Raw genomic sequence first — 27915 nt, forward strand, 5'->3', positions numbered from 1 at the left:
AGCAAGAGTTTGAACTAATTTGTTCCCTGGTGAAGCAGGCTTGGAGAATTTCTTACAGTGACGGGTTCATTTCAGAAAGCTCTCTTGCTCAATGGCCAGTAGAAACAGTTTCTCTCTAGAGAGAAGGCCATTGCTTTTGAGTCTTAGCAAAACATCTCATGAAAACGAGCTTAGCCTGAATTTTGATGTCAGGAGAGTGAAAGGATTCTTACTTTTATTTTCTCTGCCTAGTTAAGATTTGGTGATATTAGTGACAGAGAATAACCTGTAGTTTGTACTCAACCCATCTTCCCCAAGCCAGTGTAGAACTGGATGGGGCAATGATTGCTCTGCCAGATGAAGCAGCAAGTCTGTCTTTGCATTTCCTAGGACAGTAGTCCCAAACCTCTCATTAGAATGCAGCACATATGGACAGAGAAACTGGCCACAGGATGGCCATAGGATGTTTCCACTCCTGTTCGCTGTTTCAAAACACCCACCCTATCCACAATGATGAAAACTGCAGAAATATCTTTCACTGAACAACAGGAAATATTTAAGGTACTTTTACCTTACTTTATGCTTTCCACATAAAGAAACAAATCCTTTGTGAATTACTGGAGAGCCATGATCATATATGAAACCCCTTTCACCTACGTCCATTAAGAGATCACTCCACGGTCTCAGTTGTCTTGTAGAAGTGTGTTCTGCATTTGTCATTTTGCCAGTGGAGAGACTTAAAGATTAATCTCTGTGTCTCTGATCTTTCCACAGAGTTCTTACATCATTCCTCATACATCAGTTGAGAGTCAAACTTCGTACTTATTCTTTCTTTTTCATCTTACATATTCCAACATCAGCACCTTGCATGAAAACTGCTTATTCAACTCAAAATAAAATGAAAATAAATTAATGAGAGATAAAGAGCTCTTTGATGCAATAACCTTTAATGATTTCTTCCTGGTATATAATTTAGGACAGTGTTTTTCCTGGCTTAATGTTGTAAAGTTTGCATCATAAACAAAAAGCTGATGATTCATAAAACATTATTGCTAATGTATTTTTGAAATTAGCAAGAGACATGTAAAGTATCTTCCTTGTCTACCAGGATTCTTGAAAGGAAACTTCCCTTTGAGAAATTATTCTTGGCACCAATGGCTAGAGTAGCCAGCCTTATGGGAAGAAGAAACAGTGGTGACACCCACTGTGGAAGGTATAAATAGAGTTTCGCCACAACGGACAACTCGCAGTCTGATTTAATATCAAGCTGTGCATCTTGCTTTGGGCTTCTGCTTGCATTTCCAACTGCTGTCGCCATGAGTTGCAACATTAAGGAGACTATTACTGTGTCTAGCAAAGGCAGGAGCAGTGGTGGCAGCTGTATCATTGGTGGTGGTGGTGGAGCACGGATTTCTTCCTATACGATAGGCAGTGGCAGAGGTTTTTCTGGAAGGAGTTACTGCGGTGGAGTGAATTATGGAGGGGGTCTGAGTGTTGGTAGCTTGGCTGGTGGGAGCTATGGAGGTGGCAACTGCTATGGCAATGGCCTTGGTTTTGGCCTTGGAGGTGGTGTGGTTGTTGGTGGTCTTGGTGGCGACTGTTTGCTTTCATCCTGCGATGAGAAGGTCACCATGCAAAATCTCAATGACCGCCTGGCTTCCTATCTGGACAAGGTGAAGTGCTTGGAGAAGGAAAATGCTGAACTGGAATGCAGAATCAGAGAGTGGTATGCTACACAGGGCCTCTCCTGCGAGCCCCGGGACTACAGCTGCTATTACAAAGAAATTGAAGATCTTCAGAATCAGGTAATGCCCTTTTTCAGTTGTTCCTCCCTTATTGAAAGCTTATTTCTGAATTTGTATTTAGAAGCTACTGCAATTGTTAGATGTAACTTTGGTGCTGCTAAATGTCTTTGCAAACATAACTTTTGGCAAGTTCCTCTACGACATTGTTGCGTGTGGGTGCATATCACAGGTGCATGCTGCAAGGTGACACAGGTGGGATCATACCCCCAAAAAAGGGAAAAGGGTGCTTTGTTGCACTCTGTTTTGACTATACAATTATTAATATTACCAAGTGTGCTCTGAGGAAATGTAGTGGTGTCAGCCCAGCAGGAAAAGCAAAGCAAAGAGAACTATAGGACAAGGGCAAAACATACATATCAAACGCTGTGTCAAGTGAAACATTATAAATTCTAGGTGAGAAAAGCTGAGTATTTGAAATCGTTTGCCACAGTGGCACAAACAGCTTGATACTAATATATCTGCAATGAAAATTATGGCTGTTCTTAAGGCTTAAAGATACCTTCCAACCATTTTCCCTAGAGATCCTTAAGCTTGAAGCCTGGAACACACCAGCTTGAATATCAGTTGAGATTTAATATCTTAAGGAAGTTTCTTTAGGTTCACTTCTTTGTGAAGCATCTTTGGAACTTGCCCTCAGATCCTGAAACTGAAAAGTCCCATCTCACAACTCCTTAACTCCCAGCCCCTGCACAGTTGACCTCTTTTCTTTACTGACTGTGAGTTAAGGAGGCAAAACTATCTCCTGCAACTGCTCTGCTCAAGGAACAAGATTACTTAAGTAACAGAAAAAGGAAATTATGAAGAGTTACTACCTAACTGCAATCTAGAGAGACCTATGGAGCACAACAGCTGAGAGAAATGAGGCATGTCTCATGGTCTGCTCTTTTCCAGATTGTCTGTGCAACCATTGATAACAACAAGATCATTCTCGACATTGATAACAGCAGGATGGCTGCTGATGACTTCCGTGTGAAGTGAGTGCCCCTCTGTGTAGCTGAACCCCATCACCTCCTCCCTGCTCCTTTACATCTTACTTGTGGAGTCTCAGTGCACTAATTACAGAGACTTCAGACAAGTCTTACTACACCACTGCCTTAGGAGAGGATGGAGTGATGAAAGGCATTTTGCTCTTGGTCACCAGCACTCCCTTAATTAGTATTCTTGGGTAAAACATTTGGCAACAGTGTTTGTTGGTGCGGGCTGGGGACCCACATTGCAGGGAGCGGTCCTTAGTGGTATAGCTGGCACACTTCCATCACAGACCGGTGCGGATTGGGATCAGCAAAACAGAAACGCAGCTGAATAAGTGATACCAAACATACAGTGATATCGAACATATAGTGATCAGGAGCAGGAAAAAAAAATGGGTGAGGAAGAAAAGTTTTCACATAACAGACAGCGCAGGGCAGAAATCCAATGCACAGTGCGTTCAGCTTAGACAACAAAACACGGTTTAGAGCAGGTAGTTGGGAAAGGAGATCTTTGCACAAACGGAGCGCGTGTGAGATGTTAACCGTTCTGAATTTCTGCTTTCTTGTACAACCAGGTACGAGACAGAGCTGGCCCTGCGCCAGAGCGTGGAGGCTGACATTAATGGTTTACGCCAAGTCCTGGATCAGCTGACTCTGTGCAGGTCTGACCTGGAGGCACAGCTGGAGTCACTGCGGGAGGAGCTCTGCTGCCTGAAGAAGAACCACGAGGAGGTAGGGTCCTGCCATTTCCCTAGCAGCACCACGGCCCTGACATAAAACTGCCTACATGAATGTGCTCTAAATTTAGAAGTAAAGACTCACCATTTTCCTGGCACAGCTTTCCCATCAAACACTCCTGCGGTTCAGACCTTTCTGCCTCGTGGGTGGCACAGGAGCCTTGGCAGAGAGGCGGCTGCTGCTCTTGGGGCTATGCTGGCTCTGGGAGTGCCAGCGTGGGGTGAAAGTGCCGCTAGTTCCAGTGGAAGAGAAATTACCCAGCAGATTTGTTGGGGAAAACACTTGCACCATCTTCCAGTGCTTTTTACCACCATAGCCAGGAAGCAACCTTTGCAGGGAGTGCTGTTCTCAGCCACCGAGCTCTGCTCTTCTATGCTGTCTTTCAAAAGACAGTACGCATCTGATCTGGGTTGTATTTCCAGGAGATGAACTGCCTGAGAAAACAATCAACTGGAGACGTGAGCGTGGAGGTCAATGCCTGCCCTGGACCAGATCTCAGGCAAATCTTGGAGGATTTGAGATGCCAGTATGAAACACTGATAGCGCGCAACCGCAAGGAAGTTGAGGATTGGTATGAGTGCAAGGTAAGCGACACAGTCCTGCTGTGAAACCAACTGACATGCACATTTCAGGGCACAGGAGCATTTCAGAAAACAGGCATGGAGAAAATAAGCAGTTCTTCCCTTACAGTGAAGCCTGAGATCAGTGCTCATTATACCTTGTGTTCCACAGCCTGTCTGACCAGTTTGTTATGTCCCATCTGGAACAGCAGCGTTTGCCACAAGGCCTTCTGGTGTGTTGTTGGAACTGAGATGTTCCACGTTTGGATTAAAGAGACTTAATAGCCATGAGGTTAATGCGATTTGTAAAACAGCAAACAGTTGAAGCTGGCGGTTAACGCCCAGTGCACAGAGAACTCACCCTGTTCACTTTTCTCCTTGCCAGCTATTTACTGTATACTGTTTCTGTAAAAGCAAGTCCAATTTATACAGATATTCTCTGAGGCTCTTCATTCTCAATTGGTGATTTTCAGATTGAGGAGGTGAATCGGGAGGTTATTACAAGCGGTCAGGAGGTAGAGACGTGCAACAACCAGGTTACTGAACTGAGACGCCAATTGCAAGCCCTGGAAATCGATCTCCAAGCTCAGCTCAGCCAGGTGGGTGGTGAGCTTACAGCTCTGACACGGTTACTGCTGGATTTCTTAGCATGAACAGCCAGACCTACCAATCAGCATGGTGGTGGTCAATAGCTCTTTCCTTTTTGGATTGGAAATAATAAAACCCAGAGTGACACTTAAATGAATGTCACTTCTTTGGTTGTCTTGTTTATCAGAGAAATAATTTGGAATCCTCTCTGGCTGAGACTGAGTGCCAGTACAACACCCTCCTCGGTGAGCTACAGAACCAGATCACATGCGTGGAGCAGCAATTGGCTGAAATAAGAGCGGAAATAGAGTGCCAGAACCAAGAATACAAGACCTTACTGGATGTCAAGTGCCGTTTGGAGCAGGAGATTCAGACCTACCGGTGCTTGTTGGAAGGAGGACAGCAGGACCTTATGTATGTACATCTCTAAATACACTAGAGAATAAATGAAAATACCAAGGATCTGTATTGCAGCTTGGGAATCCAACATACTCTTTGGTCCATCTTAATGCTTTCTTTGAGATGAAGAAATTGCCTCATGAGCAACTTTACTGTGATGAACATTCAAATCTGAACTAAATGTCACTCCTTAGGATCTGCAAAGCAGAGAAACTAAATCTATCAACTGCTAGTTACAACATTGTAACTACTTGTATTATGTCAGCACTCCTAACAATCTCTGTTCTATAGAAAGATGGACAAGAACTGTCAAAATAGGAATTGATTGCAACGCTCCACATTGCATTTACATGCCAAAGGGGAGCACAAATGCAAAGCAACTCTGAAAAAAGAAGGCAATGACAAATACTCTAGTCCCTACGAAAGGCATAGCTTGAGTCTTTGTGTCATGTAGTCAGTTAGCAGTGTCATGTGAAGTTCTAAAATTCCCTATTTCTCTCACAAATTGATCCCACTAGTCATGGAGGAGGAATCGGCGTCGGAACTGGTGTAGGAGGAGGAGTCATTAGGACAAGCCACACCTATACTACAACTTCATCTTCCCATTGCCAGCCCCAAGTCCCACCCTGCAAGACTGGAGATATACAAGGTAAGAGTTGTGTTTTCATCAAAGGAAAACTTTTTTTCAGTTTGTTCCTTTCTAATAAGGCCCTGAGACAACACGCTTTTCTAGGACATGTTATTGGTATCTTTGCAGAGTTACTAAGCTACTGGTGTGATCTGTTACAATGGATCCACCTGAAGTGCAAAACTGGCTGTGTCACTAGTATGTTTAAAGAGAGCTCTGACTGAGTACAGCGTTGGAGAAAGCAAAGGAGAGACAAGGGGGAGCAGTAGAACTAAGGAGAAAGTTCAGGAAATGAGGCATAGAGAAAAGATCTGGAAGTAGAAGTAAAGATGACAGCCAAACAAAGCTTAGCGAAAGAGTCTGTAAGGAGTGAAAAGAAGAACAAGTCTGTAACTTGACAATTGCAAATTCCCATTAAAACACAAGTATTTAGGGGATTTCTGGAGTTTCCTGAGCTGTCTGCCAACTGTTCTTGCTTAACAGAGTGTATTCTTAAAATAAGGGCACTACACAGACCAAATTTTTGTTATTTGAAGGATTTTATCTCTGTTCCAATCAAATAATGCTGCTATATTTTTTCTCCAGTGACCTGCAGAAGAATTTGTGATTAAGGAGGAATGGACTAGAAGATGACGTACAGAGAAACCCACAGACAAAACAAGAACACTCCATGTTCACTGCATGCCTCTATGCAGAGATAGTAGAAGTAACTCAGTGATGCTTTGCTATGTACCTAAAGGGGCTCTTGGGAGCCCCCTTTTTCTCTGTTCTGCTATTCTGTTCTGTAATGCTGTAATCTCTAGAAATTACTTGAGTTAGTCAGGATCACTAATGTACCTGCTGGTGAAAACATTTCTCTAATAAAACTTTGCTTCTGCCTGATGCAATCAAGAAACCTGTGTCTGGAAACTGAGTTCCTTTAGCAAACCAGTCGCTGACGCAGGGGCAAACCACAACCTCAGCCGGGCTGGCCAGCCTCTGCCACGGCCCCAGCAGGAAAAGCTGGAAAGCCACGCACAAGGGTCACCTGAACTGGTCAGGATCCTACTCCACTGGGAACAAAGCTGCTTTTCCAGTGGGAGCCAGAGAATCGCCTCGCTGGCCTTGCAGGTCTTGTCCACCTCCTCCCTGTCAAAGCCCGTAGCACACGTTGCCCGTTCCTGCATGACATCCTCCATGATCTACATGAACAGCCAGTTCAGGCAGATGCCTGTGTGCTTCCCACAGAGCATTGTGCTTAAATTAATTGCAGAACAACAAAGGAGGAGGTAAGTGGAGCTGGAGCTCATCAATGAAAGGAGAACAGAGAGATCAGTGACACAAATTTCCATGACAAATCCAGTTCAGGATGGTGTATAGACATACACAGTTATCAGCTCAGCAGCCACCCCTGGTGATCTTTTCAAGCTGCTCTCCAGATGTGACACATCTGTGAGTTGTGTTGGCTGCTGGGGAGTATGATGTCAGTCATACATGTCTTAACAGGTCTGCATTGCAGTCATCTGGGGAGAGGGAGGTGTCTTCTGACCTCACCTGTCTTCTGGACTTCTGTAATGCAAGCATGTCTGAGTGAGCCTGCTTCCCTTGCAGAGCAAATCCCATCTCTTCGGTGTCAGACAAATCACATCTTTTCTGTGTCCGGGGAGGGGGACCGTGCAACGCAAGTGGCTCTTCCCTCGGGTGACTGTAAGCAGAGCTGAGAGCAGGTGCTGAGATGACAGCATTCAAATTTTATCATGAATCTCCTCTTCTCTTGAGACAGCCAAGGTGTGGTTGCACATCCGTAGCTGTGCAGAGACACCCACAGGATGGAAAAAGCAGATGGTTTGAAAGTCCTTTTTACAGCCATATATCATGGCACAACCATTTCTCACACCTAAACACATGTCAAGTATTTTGGAGTCCTTTGCTGAGAAATTAAGAAATAATATTTGAAGCATAAAAGCAAGCGCATTTCCCCAAATCCCACTCTTGAATATGCCACACACCTGGAAGAGCAGAATTTCTGCCTCTGCTCATGGTCACTTTATGTGCTGCAATAAGCAGGGACGGGCCAAAGGGAAGATATGGTATTTTGGCTTTGAGGCAAAGAAGCAACATGACTGACCCCTGGCAGGAAGGCTATGAGGAGCCGTGGGGACGTGGAGCAGTCAGAGCCCAGAGGCACTGCTGGCTCCCGGTGTCTGGAAAAGAAATGCCAGCAAAGGGCCAACACCATGTTTCTGGCTGATGTGTCCCTGGGGAGGAAGAGGTTAAAGCCAGCAGCACACACACCTGCTATTGTGCCAGGTTTGCCACCTTGCTCTTCCCAGACTGCGATTTCTCCCGGGCAGCAGCCACGGTTGTACAAACCCTTGTACAAAACACCCCAGTTCTGCAGATGGGCCACCCCAACTGCTGCTCGCTCCTCCCAGCGGAGGATTTTGGCTAAACAGCATCAGTCAAATCCTCCCTGAAGTGAGAAACGATTTCTCACCAAAACTAAAATCCTGTGAATTTAGCATCTGAGTTTTCACTTTATACTGCTGTTGGCACTGGCATTTCCCTCTTCCCACCACAGAATAAAATATCAACCTGAAGAGCTTGTGAAAATATTTATGCTGGGTTGGTTTTGCTTCTTTTTTTCTTTTATTTTGGTTTGTTTTGGTTTGGGTTTGTTTTGTTTTGTTTTGTTTGTTTTTGTTTTGTTTTGCTTTGTTCAGAGGAAAGAGAAATTGAAGGTTTGCCCGAGAACACTGGGCAAAACTGGTAGTCTATCCAGTTTGTACCAAGACTCAAGCAAAAGTTTTTTACGAGCACTGTATTTGATTTCAGATAAAAACTTGAGAGCAGCTGGAATAATAAATTTTCACTACATGCAAATGCTGTTTGTGCTGAAGAACAAGGAAATGGAGAAAGTGCTCGGTAAATACCGGCAGAGCAGACACCCTGGCAATTTCCCGATCTCTCCATAAGGTGTCAGCTCTCCTTAACTAGCAGATCCAAACCAAACCGACCTGCCAGCCTCCCGCTCCCAAGTGCCTGGGCTGGCACAGCCCTCTCCTGTTCTAGAGCATTCCTGCGGGACGTGAGACAGGTCTGCTACTCTGCTGGAAGTGGGACTTACATTTGGCTAAAAGGCCAGGAGATGCCGAGAAGTTTGGCTAATGCTCTCCGCAGCTAAATGGAAGTTGCTGTTAGAGTGTACAACAAGAGTACAACACTAAGAAATTAAAATACTATTATATAAAATGTAATGATACATATTATACAGTAATTTCAGGACTGTCCAGGGACACCTGCACAGCAGCAGGGTGGGGAAGTGTCCCCTCCTGCCACCACCGATCCCTGCACCCATGCTGCCGAGGGATTCAGACACATTTTGCATTTCACTACAGGGGACATTTGGAGATGCAGGAGGAGATGGACACAGCCGGCCTGTGCCAGGCGCTGCCACCTGCTCTCAAGAGGGCACTCGGCTCTCACCGAGCCTGCCAAAGGGTGCCCAGGGGAGAGGCGTGTGGCAAACTCCGCTCTGATTGCTTGGCTAACCTTCTTCGAACAGAAACATTTGGCTAAACAGATGAAGTAGAGCCTGCGGTATGTGCTGGGGAGATCCTGCGAGCTGAAAACACAGAACAAGTTATCAGCCCTGGCATCTTGCTCCAGCTCACTCATCCGTATTTAATGGTCACATTCGTAGTGAGGTTGATGTGACCTGATTCTGTGTGTGTGACTATCGCAGGAGGTGATGCGGGCCTCCTCCCTGCCTCTTTGAAGACCCCAGCTGTGGGCTCCTGTGTGTAAGTGCACAGAATGGATGCCAGGCTGAAACTCCCTGCACCAATTTGTTAATCATACCTGTTTATGTTTTTCAAATGGCACTGGAATATTTTGCATCATGTTAGGCAGGAGTACAGTGAAACCCAGGCTCTCCATAGGGGTTGTAATTGTGTTATAATGACCCTTTGCTGATGAAGGTGTCACCAATGAAGTAGCATTAGCTGAGACCCCAGAGTCAGCTGTGCAAGGGGCTGTTTAGACCCAAAATTAAGAAGTTCCCAACCAAAGGGTTTGTACTCTAAAAGCCTCTTAACAGCTCTGACTCACCTAATTACTGTTCCTATCATAATCACCATCGTTCCATTGGGTGGTGGATCTTTTGAAGGTGCCCTTTAATGTTTCATCAGTACTAGTCTCTGCAATAACAAATGAGTAACAGATCAACTATAATGTATGCAAGAATTATTTTTTTCCTGAAAGAGAGATGTTTGCTGGACTGGATACTTCTAACTACCCTTACCTGGAGGGCAGCAGATCACCTCCCAGTGCTGCAGTCCAGTTTTAACTGACAGGCGGGTGAATCTGCTGCATTAGGACCATCAGAGGTGATGAGGGTACATTCCAGGGATATTCCCCATGACCACACATCTTGGGGTGTGGGTACATGCCAAGACCTACACCCGGTCTTGCAGAAAAGTGCAGGAGAGGTGGGGTGGGGACTTACTCTCTCACTTCAAAACAGGTATTTTAAAAACCTTCACTTTTTAAAAAAAACTAAGTATGTTTTTCACATGCAGGGAATGAACATACACAGATGGTTTTCACAGAACTTCACCGAGCTCTAAAACCAGACTGCTTTTTTTTTATTAGATGTGGCCATAAATATACACAGGAAGAAAGAAAAAGAATGAACAATACATCCTGCATACTGTTCCACTAAGTAATGCTACGTATATTTGAAGATGTTCCCATGGGGCACCGGTGGTTCATGACAGTTGTATAAACTGCTGTGGGAACAAACCAAAGTCCACCTGTTGAGGGTCCCACTACTAGGAGAAGAATAAGGCACAGTTTTTTGACAGAACGATTTCTGATTACAAAAATGCATTTAGAGAAAATCATACTTTTCACTGGAATTAGTTGGAACTGACAGTATTTTCAACCCCAAATATCTCTGGATGGAACTGCTGCCAGGCATCAACAGCTGAGCTGGTGGGAGAAAAGGATTCCAAAGCACATTGTGCCCTTGTTACAGAGTGAACAACTGGGAAAAGTTAGGTGGGAATTACTTTTTGTTTAGAACCCTCAGTTAATCCACTATTAAAATAATAAGCATGATTGAGCCCTAATACGTTTCGATAAATCTGAATCAAATTTTCTCAGATTTTCCAGGTTTCAAATATCTAGATTTTTATTGAGGTAAGAAAAAACCCTCGTCATTTACATTTTAGTGGAGAGGAGAACACTTTCATGCTGTTCAGCAGCTGAACCTCAATGGCAGGAAGAGCAGTGTGCATCCTCAGAACCATAACAGTGTTCCGCGTCCAACACACTCATACTTCAGGGACTGGATTTCTTCTTTACTATGGAAAAATATTGTTCTATGGGATTATCTGGTGTTAGTAAAATTGCTTAATGATTATATAATGGAAGTTTGTTTATAATGTATAATTACAAGAATGAGTCATATTCCCCAGATAGATCTTCCACAGTTTTTCTCTGTGTAGCAACACAAGCAAATTGAATTTTCCTGACAAGACTTGACCAAAGTAGGAAGGATGGAAGAGGATTCATCACCGCGGAAGCACTGAAAAGGGTGGGTAACAGTCCAGTTGTACCCCCACAAATGTGCTCCGTGGCCTCAGCGGTTTCTCCCAAACACATCAGTCCGAAGGAGGCTGTGAATGCAGAGCAGGAAAGGTGGTGCCAAGGGAGCTGCGAGGAGCTTGCATGTGCTCTTCCCACACACGCTGCTATCACCCCAACCCGCCACGGAGGCTATTTCAGCTTCGCCCCTCACTGCTGCCACACACACCCTAAAGGGAGAAGACTTCATTCTCGCCCAGCCCCTGCTTTCAGCCAACACACATCCGTGTTGCTGTGGAGCACATGGTAATTCTGCCACTTCAGGGCACTGGCTGAATTCATGCCCACACTGGCTGAGCCTTTCGGGCTTAAATAGTCCACCGTCCTCCTCTGGGCAGGAGCTCGTAACAATTTCATCACAGGAAAAGGGAAGAGGCCTCATTGCAAACAAGTATGGTGCCATCCGCCCCCGAGGCACCTTCCTCCTTCTCCTCCACCCCCTCCTATTTTGCCTCTGACCCAAAGCACATCAGTTAATGCGCAAGGGTAGGTTTTCTTGAATGCCATCAAACTCTCAGCTTTGAGGGTACACAGTGACCCATATGGTCTCTCCATTAGTTATGCCCGGTGCAAAAAAAAAATAAAAATATCTGTTTCAAAACCAGTCCCATGTTTTAAATCTCGCTTTCCTGTTCAATTCACACTTTTTTTTTTTTTTCCTACCAGTGTGAGAGGCAGAGGTGATTGCAGCTTCTCTGGAGCAGCCTTTCAGAGGTCTCTCAAGCAGAAAAGAATTGAAAAGACCTTTTTAATACTCACACCAAACACACCTGAGGCTGCACCCAAATACCTGCAGGCAGCCAGGGCCAAGGATGCACAACACAGAGTCTGTAAGAGACCTTCACTGGTGATAAATGAAGACTCCTGCCTTGTCACACTGTTCAGCCTTTCCCTAAGCACAGCCATAGCTCCCTTCAGCCCCTGCTCGTTGCAGCAGCTGGAGTTTTCTCAGCTTTATTCATCTGCCCATAGCTGAGATCTGTCCTCAGTGTGGTCAGAAGATGTATCAGTGCCTGTTTCCAGTGCTGTTAAGCCTGCTGGGACGGGCAAGTAGGGGAAAGTGAGTTCAGATGCTCAGCTGATCCATGAGCATCGCATCAGAGTGGTGCCAGGCAGTTCTGAGTCTGGGCAATGCCAGAGGAAGCCTTCACGGCTCCTTGTGCTGCGCTCCCTGCGCTGCAGGGTGTGATAGCAAATGGCACACCGAAGGATGGATGTGCCTTGGTGTGTTTGTGGAGCAGCAGCTTGATGCTGCAATAAGCAGCAACAGCCCAAGATTTCGTAATGTTTCACTGTCCCATTTCACAGGTTACTATTGGGGTTCCTTGCAGTTCATTGAAATCTCTCTTATGTTAAGGTTTTCCCAGCCCTTCAGGTTTTCTTTTGCAGCATTACCTTTGGGTTTTGCTGGAAACATTATCTAAGATCATCTAGTTAGCTCAGTTTACTTGCAAATGCCTGGACAATCCTATGAGACATATAACTGCAGAGAAAACTATTCTCTCATAAAACAGCTTCCATCTTACAGCAAACTGAAATAACACATTCCTTTCAGGAACCATTTGTTCCATAACTTCTATCTCTGATCCCAGCCTGTCATTTCCAGATATACTGCATCTATTAGGCTTCTTCAGTTTTAAGGAACTAATCTTCACTCTTTGAGGTATGTTGCCTGCATGAATTCTAGGAGGAAAATGGCATTAAATATTCCTTTCATGTATTAAACATGAAGCTGTGAGGTATGTTGCACACAACTGTCTTTTTTGTGTGAACTTTGATATTCAAACTATCCAAACATGTTCTTTTTGTGAACAGAGACATGAAGCTTAGCTCACTTGAAAGGAATGACTCATTCATCATTGCATCAAAGGATGCAATAAACATCTTTCCAGAAAAAAAAAGCTACCAAATCCTTACCCTTCTGCAGAATTACAGAGAAGCACGTAGAAATGAATTCATGTCCTCATAACATGGGTGTCAGCAACTGGAAACCAACAGTTACACAGAATGTAACCCAATAGTTTCACAAGCCAAAGTAGCTGTTAGTACAGCAGAGAATTTCATGCACTTCAAGAGAAAAGGATTTCTCAGTGGAACAAGCTCATATTATGACATAGACTCCACTAAGTTTTGTAGTGAAGCATTTAAATTTCTACCAGCCAGAGAAGGCCTTGCTTCCTTGGACATTTCAGAAATGAAGTTGAGTAGACGATGAAACTTTAGGTGTGTCCTACTGTGTGGGTGAGGGTGTTCTGGGAGGGGCATTTATAAAAAGATGTTTCCACAAACACTTGCTGTAAACCATAACAAACAAACCTCTAAATTAGCAACAACCACCAACACAGAGGCTGAGCAAGAAAACAATATACCAAATCGATACAGGAAGTTGGATGTCACACAGCTAGTGCCACGTACAAAGAATGATGGAAAGCTAACAGACTGCATTTTTCTAAAGATATGTGCCTGGGAAAGAACAGACATGAGAGGCAGTCAGGAAAGAAATTTCAAATACTTGAAACAAGTTGCTGTAAGAGCTCAGAAGGCAGACGCTCAGCCGAGCCATCTACTGCTATGTATTTGAAAAAGATACAATCTTAAAAGAAGATGTACAATAGCAAATATTTCCTACTTTTCATCATGCCGTGTCCATGAATGAAAAACAAAACTGAAGGGAAAATGTTATTTTGATGTACAACTTCCTGACTTAACCCTGAAACCAGACACTTAACTTTTCTCCCTCTCCTCTGAGTAAGTATGTTTCTATTTGCAGCGAGTAAGGAAAACATCCTGACTGACATTTTGAAATGCCTTCAGGAGTGAGAGAGAAAATTCTCTCTCATATCCACAGACATCTCATGAGACTAGCCCAGAGCCAGGATGCTTTCCCAGGTCTCTCAGCCACCCTGCAACTTCATTTGGGCCGAGCACACGGAGAGTTATTCCCTGCAACAACCTGTCACACTTCCTTTCCTGACAGTCTTACACAGAGCCATTATCCAGTTGGTGTCATATAATTTTTCATAATTAAATTGTTATTTATAAAACATAATTGTAGATGCATGTTTGGAATAAATTGCTGACAGGTATGTTATTTGCCAACGTTCACTAAGTTTTTATGAGAAATTACAAAGATGTCAGAGCAGTTCAGTGAAACTACAAAATACATCCTGCGATGTTTTCAAAAGGCATAAAGCAATAAAGGACTAAAAATAAGGAGCATACAGCATAAGAAAATGATAAACTACAGCTTATTAGAATATCACTTAAGTATAAAAAAATCAGCTGGGATTCTTGACAAATATCTGAAAGGGGAAAGAGCATGAGGAATGATTATTAAAAATTAAAATTAAAATTTTTATTTAAAAAATTTAAATTAAAAAATTTAAAAATAAAAATTAAAAGAGAGATTCAACAATGTTCATTACTGTCCCATACTATGACAGTTTATTGTTGTGCTGAAACAGATGTGAACAGGATGAGGTGAGTGGGATGAGTTTAATTCAGATGACTGTAAGTCAGTGGACTAGATCGCAGAAAAGATCTACCTAATTCAGAGCCACCCAACAGAAATTACATGTTTTGTATCAATAAACAAATGGTCATGAACACTTTGAGTATGGGTTAAGCTTCCTGACACTGTCAAACATCTCTCTTTGGCAAATTACCCTTGGCAGAAAAACTATGGCTTGCAAATGCACATGGAAAGAAGTTACTCCCTTTGACGGTGCCACCCACTATCTCAGGTATAAATGCAGACCAGGCAGGGTGGAATTCGGAGCTATGATTCCAGAACAACTGTGAGACCAGCTTTGACTTTTAACCTGAGTCATTTGCTACTGCCATTATGAGCTGTGGCTCCAAGCAGACCTCGAAAAGCTGCCTGCGAGGGAGCAGTGGTGGCAGTGGTGGCAGTGGTGGTGGTGGAGGAGGCAGTAAGTATTCCTCTGCCTCCTCGAGCAGAATCACTTCTAGGACAAGCGGTGGTGGCAGGATTTCTGGCAGCAGTTGTGGTGGAGGAAGTTCCAGGAGCAGCTGGGGAGGCGGTGGCAGTTATGGGAAGATCAGGCGCAGTAGTTATGGAGGAGGAATGAGCAGCGGTAGCTGTGGAGGAGGAATGAGTGGTGGTTATTATAGAGGGGGAATGGGCGGTGGTGGCTATGGAGGGGGACTGGGCTGTGGCAGCATGGGAGTAGGCTTTGGATCTGGTGGGGGTGGGTTTGGTGGAGGTTATGGAGGAAGCTTTGGTGGAGGAGGTGCTGGTTTCAGCGGTGGCAGCTTTGGCAGTGGTGGCTTTCATGGAGGGAATGTGGGAATTCTCTCCAACGATGAAAAGCTGACCATGCAGAGCCTTAATGAACGACTGGCTTCTTACCTGGATGTGGTCAGAAATTTGGAAATGGAAAATGCTCAGCTTGAACAGTTAATCAGGGAGTGGTACCAGAAGCAAGGTCCCACTGGTACAAAGGACTACAGCCACTACTATGGAAAAATTGAAGACCTTCAAAATCAGGTAGGATATTCTTTGTCAGAGAAGTTTAAGCATTGACAGACTTCCTGCAATTGAGTAAAATGTTTGAGGCACCCAGCACGGATACTTCTCAACTCATTGTCTTTCTGCAAATGCCTCTTGCACTTGAAATTCTGCCTTCTGTGCATGCATCCAACTATCTTCAACCAGAGGTGAAGAAACAATGCACACACCCCATAGTACACCCCACAGACTGCTTGTTGGCAGCAAGTGAAGCCTCTCAGAATGCCTGTAGTGGATTTTAGAGCATAGGAAAAATGGTAACAATTACCCTCTGGGATGTGCAGTGCCTGACATTTGGGTACAGCTCAAGGCCCATGGGCATGGGAGGTGAGACACAGCAATGGTGGTGACACCAAGCCTCCTGAAAGGACTCTTGGGACTCACAAAGCAGTTTTTACAGTTCTGATGTTATTTTCACACAGGTACCTCTTTGTTTTGCACTGTAGAAGATCATTGCAGGCCTCTGTATGTAGGAAACACCGTTCCCCTCAAACACCTGGGAATTATAACAAAGATTGCATTCATATTTCTGTCCCTTTTGCATACCTGAGAGATTCAACGGGAAAATTAGCATACTGTGTTCTCTTCTAGCTGGTGACTGCAGCTGTGGAAACCAACAAGGTACTTTTGGACCTGGATAACACAAGGATGACTGCAGAAGACTTCAGGATAAAGTAAATACATATTCCTCTTTTCCAGGCACTGACTTCCTTTCTCCTGCTTTCCTCAACTTAGTTTCATAAATTCATTCCATAAACAAATATCAGTCCACAGAGACTAGGGTTTGTCCTGGTTCCATGGCAGTGAAACTGAAATAATTTATAAGACTTAAAAATTCTTCATTATTTCTATAATGATCTTCAATGGGAATACTCCCTATTTGTTGTGGAGTCAAAGTTTAAAAAAAGCTTTATTTTTAAGGAAATAAAATTTGTGATTTTCTCTCACTGAAAGTCAGGTGAAACAGACAGATGAAACCTGCATAAAGTCTACAGTAAGAAGAGACAACGAAAAAGACCACATAATACATTTGAATATTAAAGTATTAATATTAAAGTACTGGCTGCTGATTTCATCATTCTGCTGGTTGAGAGTTGCTATGTGCTACAAAGTATAGACACAAAAGCAGACACTGAGATACTGGAATATGTCAACTTTTTCACAAATAAAGTCAGTAGGAAAAGGACTGAGAAGCCAGGGCCAGGGCTGACCGTTCTGCACTGTCCTTGGCGCAGGTACGAGACAGAGTACGGTCTCCGGCAGAACGTGGAGGCCGACATTAATAGCTTGCGACCCTTATTGGATAACCTGACTCTGAACAGGTCTGACCTGGAAATGCAATTTGAGTCTCTAAAGGAGGAGATGATTGACCTCAAGAAGAACCATGAGGAGGTAAGAGCTGGCTTGAAACGCAAACTGCAGAGGAAAACCAGAACACTTACAGTATCTGAAATGGGGGGAGGTTTTGCAGGGAACATCCTCTGCACTAAATAGTCTTCCCTGCTCTCCTAAGGTACAGCAGCTTGGCCAGGGGCCTCCTGAGACAGGCTGCCAGGCCCAGGCTGCTCCAGGGCACCGCTCAGCATGGGCCCTCTCAACAAGCAATGACTGGGAAGTCAAGGCCAAATAACTGCAACAAGAAAACCCCCACAACACACATATATATGTTGTTGAAAGGATCCAGGATGGTTTATGATGTCAGAGCACACTAACTGACTCCAGAACTTTTTCACTAAGTAATTGCACCATTTTTGTTTCTTTGCCTTGGGGCTGGGTTTCCTCTGCAGGAAATGAAATCACTGCAAACACAGTCCAGTGGTGATGTGAATGTGGAGGTGAATGCTGCTCCTGGAGAGGATCTGCTGAAAAAACTGAATGATATGAGACAAGAATATGAACATATTATTCAGAAAAACCGTGAAGAGGTTGAAAGGTGGTATGAAAGCAAGGTAAATGATTACAATTTGAATTTTCACATTACAAAAGAAAAATGATACCAACTTCTGGTAACACCTTCCTGTAGATGAATGGCACTTTGAACGACAACATCCATTGCTTTCAGGACATAATGGTAGAATCTCTTTGATTAAAATAAAGAAAATCACAGGTGGGCTTGAACTGCACTGGCAGAGCCATACAAGCAAGTTTCAACAGCCCCCATACTACAGATGGACAAGTGGCCTTTCTTCAACCTGTGCTGCCTGATGCTTCCATGATAAATTACCATGTTGGCATTGTAAGTAAAACTCAAAACCTCCAATTCTGTATATTAATTTTTCAGATTGAGGAAGTGAGTCAACAAGTCCAGTCAAGTGGCCAGGAAGTGGAATCAAGCAACCAACAGATCTCTGCACTGAGACGTGACTATCAGAGCCTGGAGATTGAACTGCAGTCACAAATCAGCATGGTAGGCAACAATTGCTTCTGATCCTCTGATATGCAAAGAGCACATTAAGTTCTGGAATGGCAGCAGATAAGCTATAGCTAGCACTCCATTTAATGGAGATGCTTGGCACATCCGACACCATGTAAGATTTTTCTTGTTTTGGGTGTAAGAATGATCTAATCCTGCCACGTTCCCATAACGTGCCACATTCCTATGTGTATTTTTTCTATATCTCTGTTTTTCCTTTCATTCTTAGCTACAGTCTTTGCAATCCAACGTGGAAGACACAGAACGTCGTTACAACATGCAGCTGCAGCAGATCCAGGGTATGATCGGCCCCTTGGAGGAGGAGCTGGCCAGCATCCGCTGCGAGATGGAGAGTCAGAACCAGGAGTACAAGATGCTCCTGGGCATCAAGACCCGCCTGGAACAGGAGATTGCTCAGTACCGGGCACTGCTTGAGGAAGGGCAGCATGATATTAGGTACGTACATTCAGATTAATTAACATGCCATCTTTGCAAACAGATGAAGATGAAAGTAGCAACATTTATATTAGGAACTAGTGGAACTGATTAATCATCAATATATTTACTATAATCACAAGAATTCACATAGAATCTAAATCTTAGCTGGCAGGGTACAAAGCTTTATTATTCTATACTTATTATGAACTGGACAAAATGTTTACAAAACTATTTAGAACTGTAATTTGCCGTTTCTTCTCCTAAGTACAGTTATATATGAAAATGAAAGGTAAGAAAGAAAATAACTGCCTTTCATAAATATTCAAAGTACATATTCTGAAAGACTCCTAAAGCCATCCATTACCTTTCTTTGTCTTCTGTGCAGACCAGTTAATTTGCCCTTAATTACAATAGTTTGAAACCAGTTCTCTATAACATGTTTCACACTGTAGTAATTTCTCAGTCATACAAGGAGGTCAGAGGGAGTCAGAAAGTGGCCTTGATCTAGCTGATAGGATACCAGACACCAGTCATATTGCTATAAATCTTACATATACATTCCCTTTCCTCGCAGCTTCTCACAGGGAGGAGGTAGCGGTGGATCTTCGGGAGGAGGAGGTCATGGAGGAACTAGCTGGTGTTCTGGAAGAGGAAGTAGTGGAGGAGGAAGTAGCTGGTCCTCAGGTGGAGGAAGCAGTGGAGGAAAAACTGGAGGATCCTACGGAAGAACTTCCTCTTCTGGAGGTGGAGGAGGCGAGAGTGGAGGAAAAATAGGAGGTGGAGCCTGTGGTAAAACTTCAGGTGGAGGAGGTGGCAGTGGCGGCGGAGGAGGAGGGGGCAAATCCTGCCTCTCCCGCTCTTCATCTTCCCAGTCTGGCAAGTCTTGTGAAAGCCCAGGTAAAAACTGGAATAAAAGAGTACATCCTCCCACTCACTTCTCTCTCTGAATAGCAGGAAAGGATATGACAGCTTCCTTCCTTATTTGGAAATCTGGAGACATTTTTACTATTTTTTTCACGTTTTAGGTCCACTTTGACATTTGTTCTTATCCAGTAACTTACCAAGGTGGTAGTAGTTTCACAAGTGATTAGAATGAAGAGGACATTACGAAAAGTTGTATCAGGGCATGCAGAAAGAGGAAATGAAGGGGGAAAGGGAAAAACAATGCCCAGTGCAAAGCATGCAGGGAACTAGAGAAGTCAGTAGTTTTGGAACGAAGCCAAATGTTAGAAATGTAACTGGTATAAGGGGAGAAATGGTTAAAGCAGGGATGGAACATCTAAGCCATTTAAAATACAAGGGGTATTAGCTGCAAAATCTTGAAGTAGCAAAAGATGGAGAATGATCAGGTCTTCTCCATGCCTGATTTCACGGCTGTGGTTCCAGGAGGTGCTGAAAACATGAAGCTCTGCCTGGAGGGGAATAAAACATTGGAGAGAGGAGCAACAATGGAAGAAGTGTCTGAGGCCATAAAAACGATGAGATTGGGTAAGTCTCCAGGTCCTGACAGCATCTCAGACAAATGCCTGAAAATGTTGAAAATGAACAGGAAGTTATACTTTTTTAGAAAGGTTCTCACCCACTTGTGATCTTTTTTTTAAAAAAAAGATGGAAAATGATCCTGCTTTGGGGCTTCCACTTACTCCTTCTAGGTAAAGATGTAGCCTGTCTCACAAACATGCTGTTTTCCATCACAGACTAACATTTGGTCACGAAAGTATTGGCTGTAGACTGAAAGGCTTGAAGCCATCAATATAGAAAGTTAAGAATACTACACAGACTTTCTTGCTGCTGAAAACAAAGGCAGCGAATTCAGAAGGCTTTTGTGTAATGAGTAAGATTTTTTGGTAAGGTTTGGTGTTGATGAGATCCTAGTTTCTAAAAATTAATAGTCTTTGCCAACTCCTCCATAAAAATGTATTCCTTTGATAAAACAACCTACCTGACTTGCAACACTCCTATGTATACTAATGCTTTGTAGGCAAGATTGAAATATATTATGCGCCATCCACCTTTAACTTATAAAAATTTGTTGTAAATATCCATACGCACATAGATACGGATTCTAAGTTTGTCTGTATTTGATTTATACTGCTACAGTGTCTAAATTTAAAGAGTGTTTTACACTTACACAGTTGAGAATACAAGCAGGTCCATGTATTTAGGATGATAAAGCTGCAAACACCCATGCTTGTACAAATGTAAAGTCTAACACTGTTCTAATCTTTCCAGAATGCTGGGGAAAAGATCTAGCCCATGAACCGCAAAATCTATAATTATGAAATAATAAAAAGATTAAGAATGCTGAATGAAATAACATTTCTTCAAATAAATTCTTGCTTTCCTTCATCTTTCAACAGGAAGTTTTAGAAAGTCTGAGGAGTGATTGGCAAAACCAGCATCTTCCACTGCAGGATCCTACCAGTGGGCTTTAGACCAAGCAAGACGATACTGATCATGTCTGATCACGCCTCTGTGAAGAGCAAGAGCAAACAGTTGTTAAGTTACTCAACACTGTTCACTCCAGGGGGCTCATCAGAACTCTCTGGATGGCCTACCTGCTTCTTCCATCTGAATTTCTGTTCCTAATCACTGTTACCTGAGTTAATCTCTACTGTGATTGGTATTCTGTAAGGGGGAAAAAAAAGGAAAAAAAAAAAGAAAAAAACACCCACCCCACCCCCAAATGCTAATAAATCTTTGCTTCTCTCTGATGCAACTAGAAAGCCATGTCTGGGAGAAATTTCCTTTAGTGGACATTTTTGTTTGAATCAGTTACAAATATCAAGCCCCACCTGTGGAATACACAGTAACATGTCAGATTATGCAGATAACCCAAAAGCTTGCAGCAACACATTCACATTTAAGATTAACTGGGCAAAACTTTGAAGAATGCTTTGGTGGTCCCTGCAATAGGAAAACTCACAGTCAAAAGCCCTACTCATTTCTGCTATTAACTTCTTTCAGGGAAAGAGAGGGTGGGTTTGAGGAGCTGACTAATCCCCAGAAAGCCTCTAAAAAAAATATTATTCCTAAGGAGTTACTAAAATACATTATGAACCTTCTTTATCATGGAATTTAAAGATGGAAATTTTCAGCTCCCAGTGCCAAACACCCCTGAGTAAAGAAGTCAGATCATGTACAATTAATTATCCAAAATGAACACAAACCCAGCGCTACCTGCTTGGGTACACACTGGATAACAAGTGGATAAAAGCTGAGTAAGAAGATATCCCTACTTTGTGTCAGTAATTTTCTGTACTGTAAAATAAATTCATAAAGCTGCAGTATGAACCAAATCGCATGCACATGGTCTCACAGAAGAATAAATTCACAGGTTATTTTTACTGATGATAACCATGCCTTGCTGTCTGGTAGCTGTACAATACCTGGTCTCTTCTATGTATTTCCACTCAGAGCATTTCTCATGTCTCAGTATGGACAGGCATATGTTTTACAAAGAAGACTGGCAAATTATTTATATTTAGGATGTGATTTTACAAAAGCCAGTGGTAGACTGAGAGGAAAAAAAAAAGATATCCAAGAGAAAAGATTCCCAAACCAAGTTACTAAGTTTAAGGGTTGCCTACAGATCCCACAGTAGAGGGACTGCTCACAGTGATAAGGGTGCAAATGCCCTAAAATGTAGAGATTGAACTTTCTCTCTTTGTTTTAATTATAGCCACGTTTCCTTCCTTTATGCCCTGGGTAGCTGCTCATCTTGGGTAGGTGCTCCCCAGTGCTATACCCCTTATAGGGCTTCTCACTTCTGCTGATGCTAAATTAAGTGTGGGGTCCAGGTATGCAGGCCCCCTGTGGGCTGAATTGCTGAAATGTACTACATGGGGTATTTGACATGACAATAATTCAGAGAGCCTCTTACATGACACCTGTTCACTAATACAGTCTTTATCCCTTGCATTTCTCAACTCATCTGCTCAAACACAAACAAAGGGAACCAGACAGGAGTATCACTGCTGTGAATTTTTCTCTCTCAGTTTTACAGTAATGAGTTTTGTTTTTCCACTCTGAGGAAGGCATCACCCACTGGAGCAGGTTGAGAAACACAGATTGAGTGGGAGACCGTGGGAACGGGAATCCTGAATGCTTGAGTTCTAGGCAGATCTGTGTCAGTGATTCACTGCATTGCCTTATGCCAGGCTCTCAGCCAATGTGATTAGTTTTTAAAAAGAAAAAAATCTATGAAGAGAATTTTTTTCTGACCAGTGTCTCTAGGGGAGTCTGAGGACTGGCTAATCTCTGCGAAGGATTACTTTATATATAAGCATGCACTGATGCCCCTGAGCTGACATGTAAAAAAGGCAGTGTTGATTAAGTTTGCAAGGACACCCCCATCTCCCTCCTATTGCAAAATTGCCTACTTAATTTTTAAAACCCTTGAAGCATCACATCATACATGTCTCTATATTGCTAGCTGTCCCTTACACCTAGCTGATTGCTCTGCTAGTTTTACACCTCTTGCAGGCTGTGAGAATTCTTTCTTAGACCTGTCTATTCAGGATACTAAACTAACAGCCCAAATTAAAGCATACTCCCAATACAGAAGCCATGCTTCTCATAGCTCCTCCAAGAGCCTCCCAAGTTAATCTCAAAAATGTTTCTGCTGAGTGCATGCTTCCTGGCTTTTATAGAGTGATTTACAGGCCATTGTCTGACCTCTGGCCTTACAGCAACACTGGGGAGGCTTAGGTTAGGTACAATTTACTTGGAGGAGCAGTCTGTCTGTGCTGGAGCTTGCTGCTCTGCACCATCGTAGCAGCTCTGAGGGCTACTGATACCTCTTGCTCCTGTCCTTCTTTCCAAAAATATAACTTACTTTTAATATTTTTACTGCCAATTATCTAATCATCTAACATCTATGCACCTACCCTTGCAGAAGAAATTCCCCTGAAACAAATCCTTGTGAGAGCAAAGCAGAATGAAACTTGCAGAGTTTGAAGTGTGGGAAGGAGAATCCACATGGAAATGAGGCAGTTCTGCCCCTGAGAAACCCGTACTGCAGCACCATGTTGGTGCAACCTTTGGAATGTGCCGTACCACGCTATTGATCTGCTGCCGATTTAAATGCTTGCAATGATATGTTACAATCACACACAGAGATATGTAAAAATTTCTGAGCAGTTAGGATAAATAATATAATATTGCTACTACAACTTTCACTACTCAGCACTGGTTGTGCTGTTTTCTTCCTTACCTAAAATCTGTACCTTTCTTAACAAGGTGTTCTTATAATGTTCCTTGCATGTAATGAGTCTGCACCTTTAATGCAAATAAGCTTCATAATAAAGTTTATTTGCTACATGTTACAGTATGTGACAAAATAAATAGAAACCACCAATAAACTTAAAAAAACCAAACCTACTTAATCATGTCACTAATACTCATTACAGACAATAAGAAGACTGAATGTAGATGGTTTCTTACCATACCCTGGAAGAAAATGCCAGTTTCAGTATTCTTTTCTTTCTCCATTTTGTAAATGCAAACTCTGCATCTAGGTTATCCCTAGCATTTGCTTACTGAGAGAACAGGCTTGTCATAATAACAAAGATGCAAAAGAACTTATGTGGAGGAACAGAGATAGAAAACCAAAACTATTGCAAAACAGGAGTAAGAAATACAAATATTGTAGTGTCAGGTGTCAAAGCTTAGGGCACGTTTAAAGTGGGACTCCAGCAATATTAGGAGTAGTGAGGAGAACCTTGCACTTCCTATTTGCATATATTTTGTTAGGCATTAATCAGCATAATAAGCTTTAATTTTATGAGCACAGTATGTTGCAATTCGGATGCTTATCTGATGTTCCTATTAGTGCTCTGAGAAGAAAATTGTAGTACGTGTTAGAACAAGACCTTCAGAACAACCTTAGGCAAAAATACATGTGCACACACACTCCTGTGTTTGGCTTCCGTACTCCCAGAGCAATCCATTTGTCCATTTGAAGGCACAGATGTAATTTCAAAATTGCCTATGCATATATTCTGCTGATCTCTCTTTTGTTTAGCATTAATTGTCAGCCCTATTTTGTCAAATGCCTAAATTGTCGAATGCTCACAGGCTGTGTTCATGGGCTACGGAATTAATACAGCAAGGTATGCCATGTCACTGCACCGTTGGGGGGAAGGAAGAAACTAGCAAAGCTTTCTAGAACGCACTCATCTCAACATGAATGTCCTAGTGGTTCTTCTTCGCTTTTCTGGGGGGGTAACACAGGTCACTTGGGCAGCCATTTGTTTAAAGTGTTGTTAAAGAAGTATTTTTGTGACAATAAATCTCCGTATGGACAAACAAGCAGGGACCAGATCCCCAAAGGCAGTAGGCATAAACAGGATTTAGCTACACGTAGACTAGCTGAAGTCCATAGCTCTGATTCGTAAGTCCTGGCTCAGTGGGGATTTAACCACCTTGAATTATTACATTCACTAAATCTTACTTTTTGACTAGCGAGTTCTCTAGGCTGCTTCTGTACTTGCTCAGACCAGGCTGAAGCGAAGGAGAGCAAATACCAGCTCCTTCCCAGGTCCCCATGGCACACAGAGACCAGGCAGATGCCCCTTAAGTGTGTAATTCCCCCACCCCCCAAGCTCAGCCCAGCGCCATGCCTCCCCCAGGCCAGCATGACCTTCCTCCTGGTAAAACAAGAAGAATGGATGCCTTTTTTTATACAACATGAGTTGTAGTAACAGAAAGTGCAGTATGTGGATAAGTGCCTTTGCCTGCTGAGATTCAAATTGCTATGTTCTATCTCGCAGGATACTGCAGTAATCAACGCTGCCAAGGGGACAGAACTATTGTAGATGCCCACAGCCTGGAAGGCATCTGAGGTTGCTTAACCCAAATGGACTGAGGCACCTAAATTCTAGAGAAAGGCAGGAGACTTTGTTGGCAGATGCTCTTATCGTGCCCTCCAGCTGTTATAGGCAATATGAAAAGCAATGTTCCATTTTAGCACCAACAAAAAAAATTATTCCAATTGAATTGAATACCCTGTAGGAGACCGCGGTAATCACAGAGGGACAGCTCTCTGATTCTGGCTTAGAAAGTGACAGAAATGATAACTGGCAGCCACAGGCAGTAATTAGTAGCCTGTAAACTGCCCATCAGCTGTAGGGCACGAAAGCCTTGACCCATGACTGTCACATCCAAATGACAAAAATGGTCTGTACATTGTCAGGATCTAAGCGACAGGCATTCTTCCCACCAACCTACTTGCTTGGAAGTTCCAAGTTATCCTGCACAAAAGTGTGTGCTAGGGGAGTGCTAGAGGTTTTAAACCTCACAGGCAAGCTCACTGCTGCCTCAACAGTCCTTGTTTCCTTTGCTGGGTCTAATCTTAATTTCTTTGGAAATTATTGTGATTTCACTAGAACATTATGAGATGAAGTAGGAATGAAAAGTGAGCACAGACTCCTAGGTGAAAACAGATCCTCTCTTACAAAAATTTCTGGGAAGAGTGATGGGAAGAGATTACTAAACAGATCAAGAGAATAAACTCTAGCACTTGCCTGAAGCATGGCTTCAGAATGACACTGAACTACGGGGGAATGTTTTAATTTTTCGGTGCATAGACATAAAAGTGAGATTACATTTTCTCCAGGTCTGTTTCAAATGCAGCAGCTCCAGCCTATTGCAAAAGTCTTCTAGTTTTGCTAAAACGTACAGCAGTGTGGGCTGCTCACAGAGTTCATCTTCATTGTGATGCTAGGCAGTCACTTCTTTGATATGTATCACAGAGGCCTGATTAAAAGGAAAACAGTAACAGAGAGAGAGAGTGAAAAAATGTCAGCTGTACTTGAAATGTGGCATGTGCTGCACATAACAAGAAGCAGTACGCAGTGTCAAAACATCCAGATACTCTGCAGGCTGAGTAATGCTTGTAGCTGTGGCAATAAATGTCTTTATTCTGATTTGATTTTGAGACAGCGATGTTGTATAGCATACTGGATGCTGTATCTACACAAGAATATTCATGATTAAACTGTGCATCACATACAGGAAAGAGATGTGAAAAGGTCCTAAAGTTGCCAGCCCCTTTTAGGTAATTCTGTAACTTATAAACTTTACATCAGCCATATAACACATTAGCAGAAAGCATCAGAGAACAAAAATTTTTGAAGGCTCTTTATAGAGCTCAGAAAGGAAAAATTCATCCTGTCCACAGAGTAGATCTTCTCTGGTTTGTAAGCATTTGTGCAGATAATATTTAATAATCAACAAATTAAAATGTGCCAGAAGGTAATTCAATGTATACAACTTTACAGGAGGACAAAGTACTCATAGTTCACCTGTATTTTTCAGGTACCTTAATATTATACTCCAAAGAGACACACTACATTTTTGAGAGCATAGTGGCTTTGAATATAACAAAATACCACAAGGGAAAATTTTCAGCTGGTAAGAACAGAGCATAGTCTAATAGCCAGCAGGATTTCTATAAAAAGCACCAAGACTGAACTAGTAATAAAAATGAAATAATAGTAACAGTAAAGGCAAGAGAGGAATAGCCTATGAGCGTATGACTGAAAAGCTACCGAAGATCTAAAGACAAAAACCTGTATTTGTGTTCCTTTTTTTTATATAAGTAGTGGCAATAATATAGAACTAAAATGAAATATTGAGGCTATCTAAAGTTCTCCACGCTCAATGGCTTGACTTTTTCTTTTCTTTCATTGCTTTTGTTTTTTAAAGTACTTTCCAAGCATACAATAAGATATGCCCTTATCGGAAGGATCTTCCAGTATGGGCAAATCCCTGCTGTGAACAAATACATATAGAAAAAGACAACTGATAAATAAAATAGGAAACAATGTTGGTTCTCAGAAAGTACATAAACAGAATAAGAGACTCCTTTGGCAATACTACAGAGATTTTTTTGCTCACTATCACTAACAAGCGATAGATTGTTCTAGCATGTCTATGAAAAGCATCTATAAGGACTATCACTGGAATCACTGATGGAAATTTGAATGCAATAATCAATTTTACTTACCATAATGGAATTTGTGAAAAAGGGCCCCCATTGACCAAAACGACATTACACAGACACAAAGGCAAAGCAACACTAAAAATAAAAAACATTTTGCATATAGTAAAATACATCTTTCAGCACCAATAAGAGAACATGCAGAAGCCCAGAAACTGTTTATGCTGCTGAGGTGACACTACCATCCTCCAGCTGTGAATCAATGAGAAATTATCACATCATCAAGCTACTTG

General features: G+C 42.7%; 2 protein-coding genes and 1 long non-coding RNA gene across 3 annotated transcripts; 2 read left to right on the forward strand and 1 right to left on the reverse strand.

Annotated features, from left to right (window-relative positions):
- Positions 1-1295: 1295 nt before the first annotated feature.
- Positions 1296-6425, forward strand: LOC102048253 (keratin, type I cytoskeletal 19-like). The gene is made up of 8 exons (XM_005439332.3): positions 1296-1784; positions 2676-2758; positions 3331-3487; positions 3916-4077; positions 4527-4652; positions 4829-5055; positions 5559-5689; positions 6254-6425. The coding sequence occupies exons 1-8, from the start codon at positions 1296-1298 to the stop codon at positions 6277-6279; spliced, it is 1401 nt and encodes a 466-aa protein (XP_005439389.1). The 3' UTR covers positions 6280-6425.
- Positions 6426-14795: 8370 nt separating this feature from the next.
- On the forward strand, positions 14796-21030 carry LOC102048425 (keratin, type I cytoskeletal 13). The gene is made up of 8 exons (XM_055697782.1): positions 14796-15806; positions 16419-16501; positions 17063-17219; positions 17615-17776; positions 18109-18234; positions 18470-18696; positions 19253-19575; positions 20065-21030. Exons 1-8 carry the CDS (start codon positions 15141-15143, stop codon positions 20265-20267), a joined length of 1947 nt encoding a protein of 648 aa, XP_055553757.1. The 5' UTR covers positions 14796-15140; the 3' UTR covers positions 20268-21030.
- A 5204-nt stretch (positions 21031-26234) lies between these two features.
- On the reverse strand, positions 26235-27915 carry LOC129734372 (uncharacterized). Its single transcript, XR_008729993.1, has 2 exons — positions 27689-27915; positions 26235-26436 (listed from the first exon to the last, which is right to left on the reverse strand). It is a non-coding gene; the product is annotated as an uncharacterized LOC129734372 (long non-coding RNA).

The sequence above is a fragment of the Falco cherrug genome, chromosome 20 (assembly GCF_023634085.1).
Source record: "Falco cherrug isolate bFalChe1 chromosome 20, bFalChe1.pri, whole genome shotgun sequence".
NCBI lineage: Eukaryota > Metazoa > Chordata > Aves > Falconiformes > Falconidae > Falco > Falco cherrug.

Coding starts and splice junctions, on each gene's coding strand:
- LOC102048425 (XM_055697782.1), top strand. CDS start 15,141: ATGAGCTGTGGCTCCAAGCAGACCTCGAAAAGCTGCCTGCGAGGGAGC. Junction 16,502..17,062: donor GCAGAAGACTTCAGGATAAA/GTAAATACATAT, acceptor TCCTTGGCGCAG/GTACGAGACAGAGTACGGTC. Junction 19,576..20,064: donor CAAGTCTTGTGAAAGCCCAG/GTAAAAACTGGA, acceptor CTGTGGTTCCAG/GAGGTGCTGAAAACATGAAG.
- LOC102048253 (XM_005439332.3), top strand. CDS start 1,296: ATGAGTTGCAACATTAAGGAGACTATTACTGTGTCTAGCAAAGGCAGG. Junction 5,056..5,558: donor GGAGGACAGCAGGACCTTAT/GTATGTACATCT, acceptor TGATCCCACTAG/TCATGGAGGAGGAATCGGCG. Junction 5,690..6,253: donor CAAGACTGGAGATATACAAG/GTAAGAGTTGTG, acceptor TTTTTTCTCCAG/TGACCTGCAGAAGAATTTGT.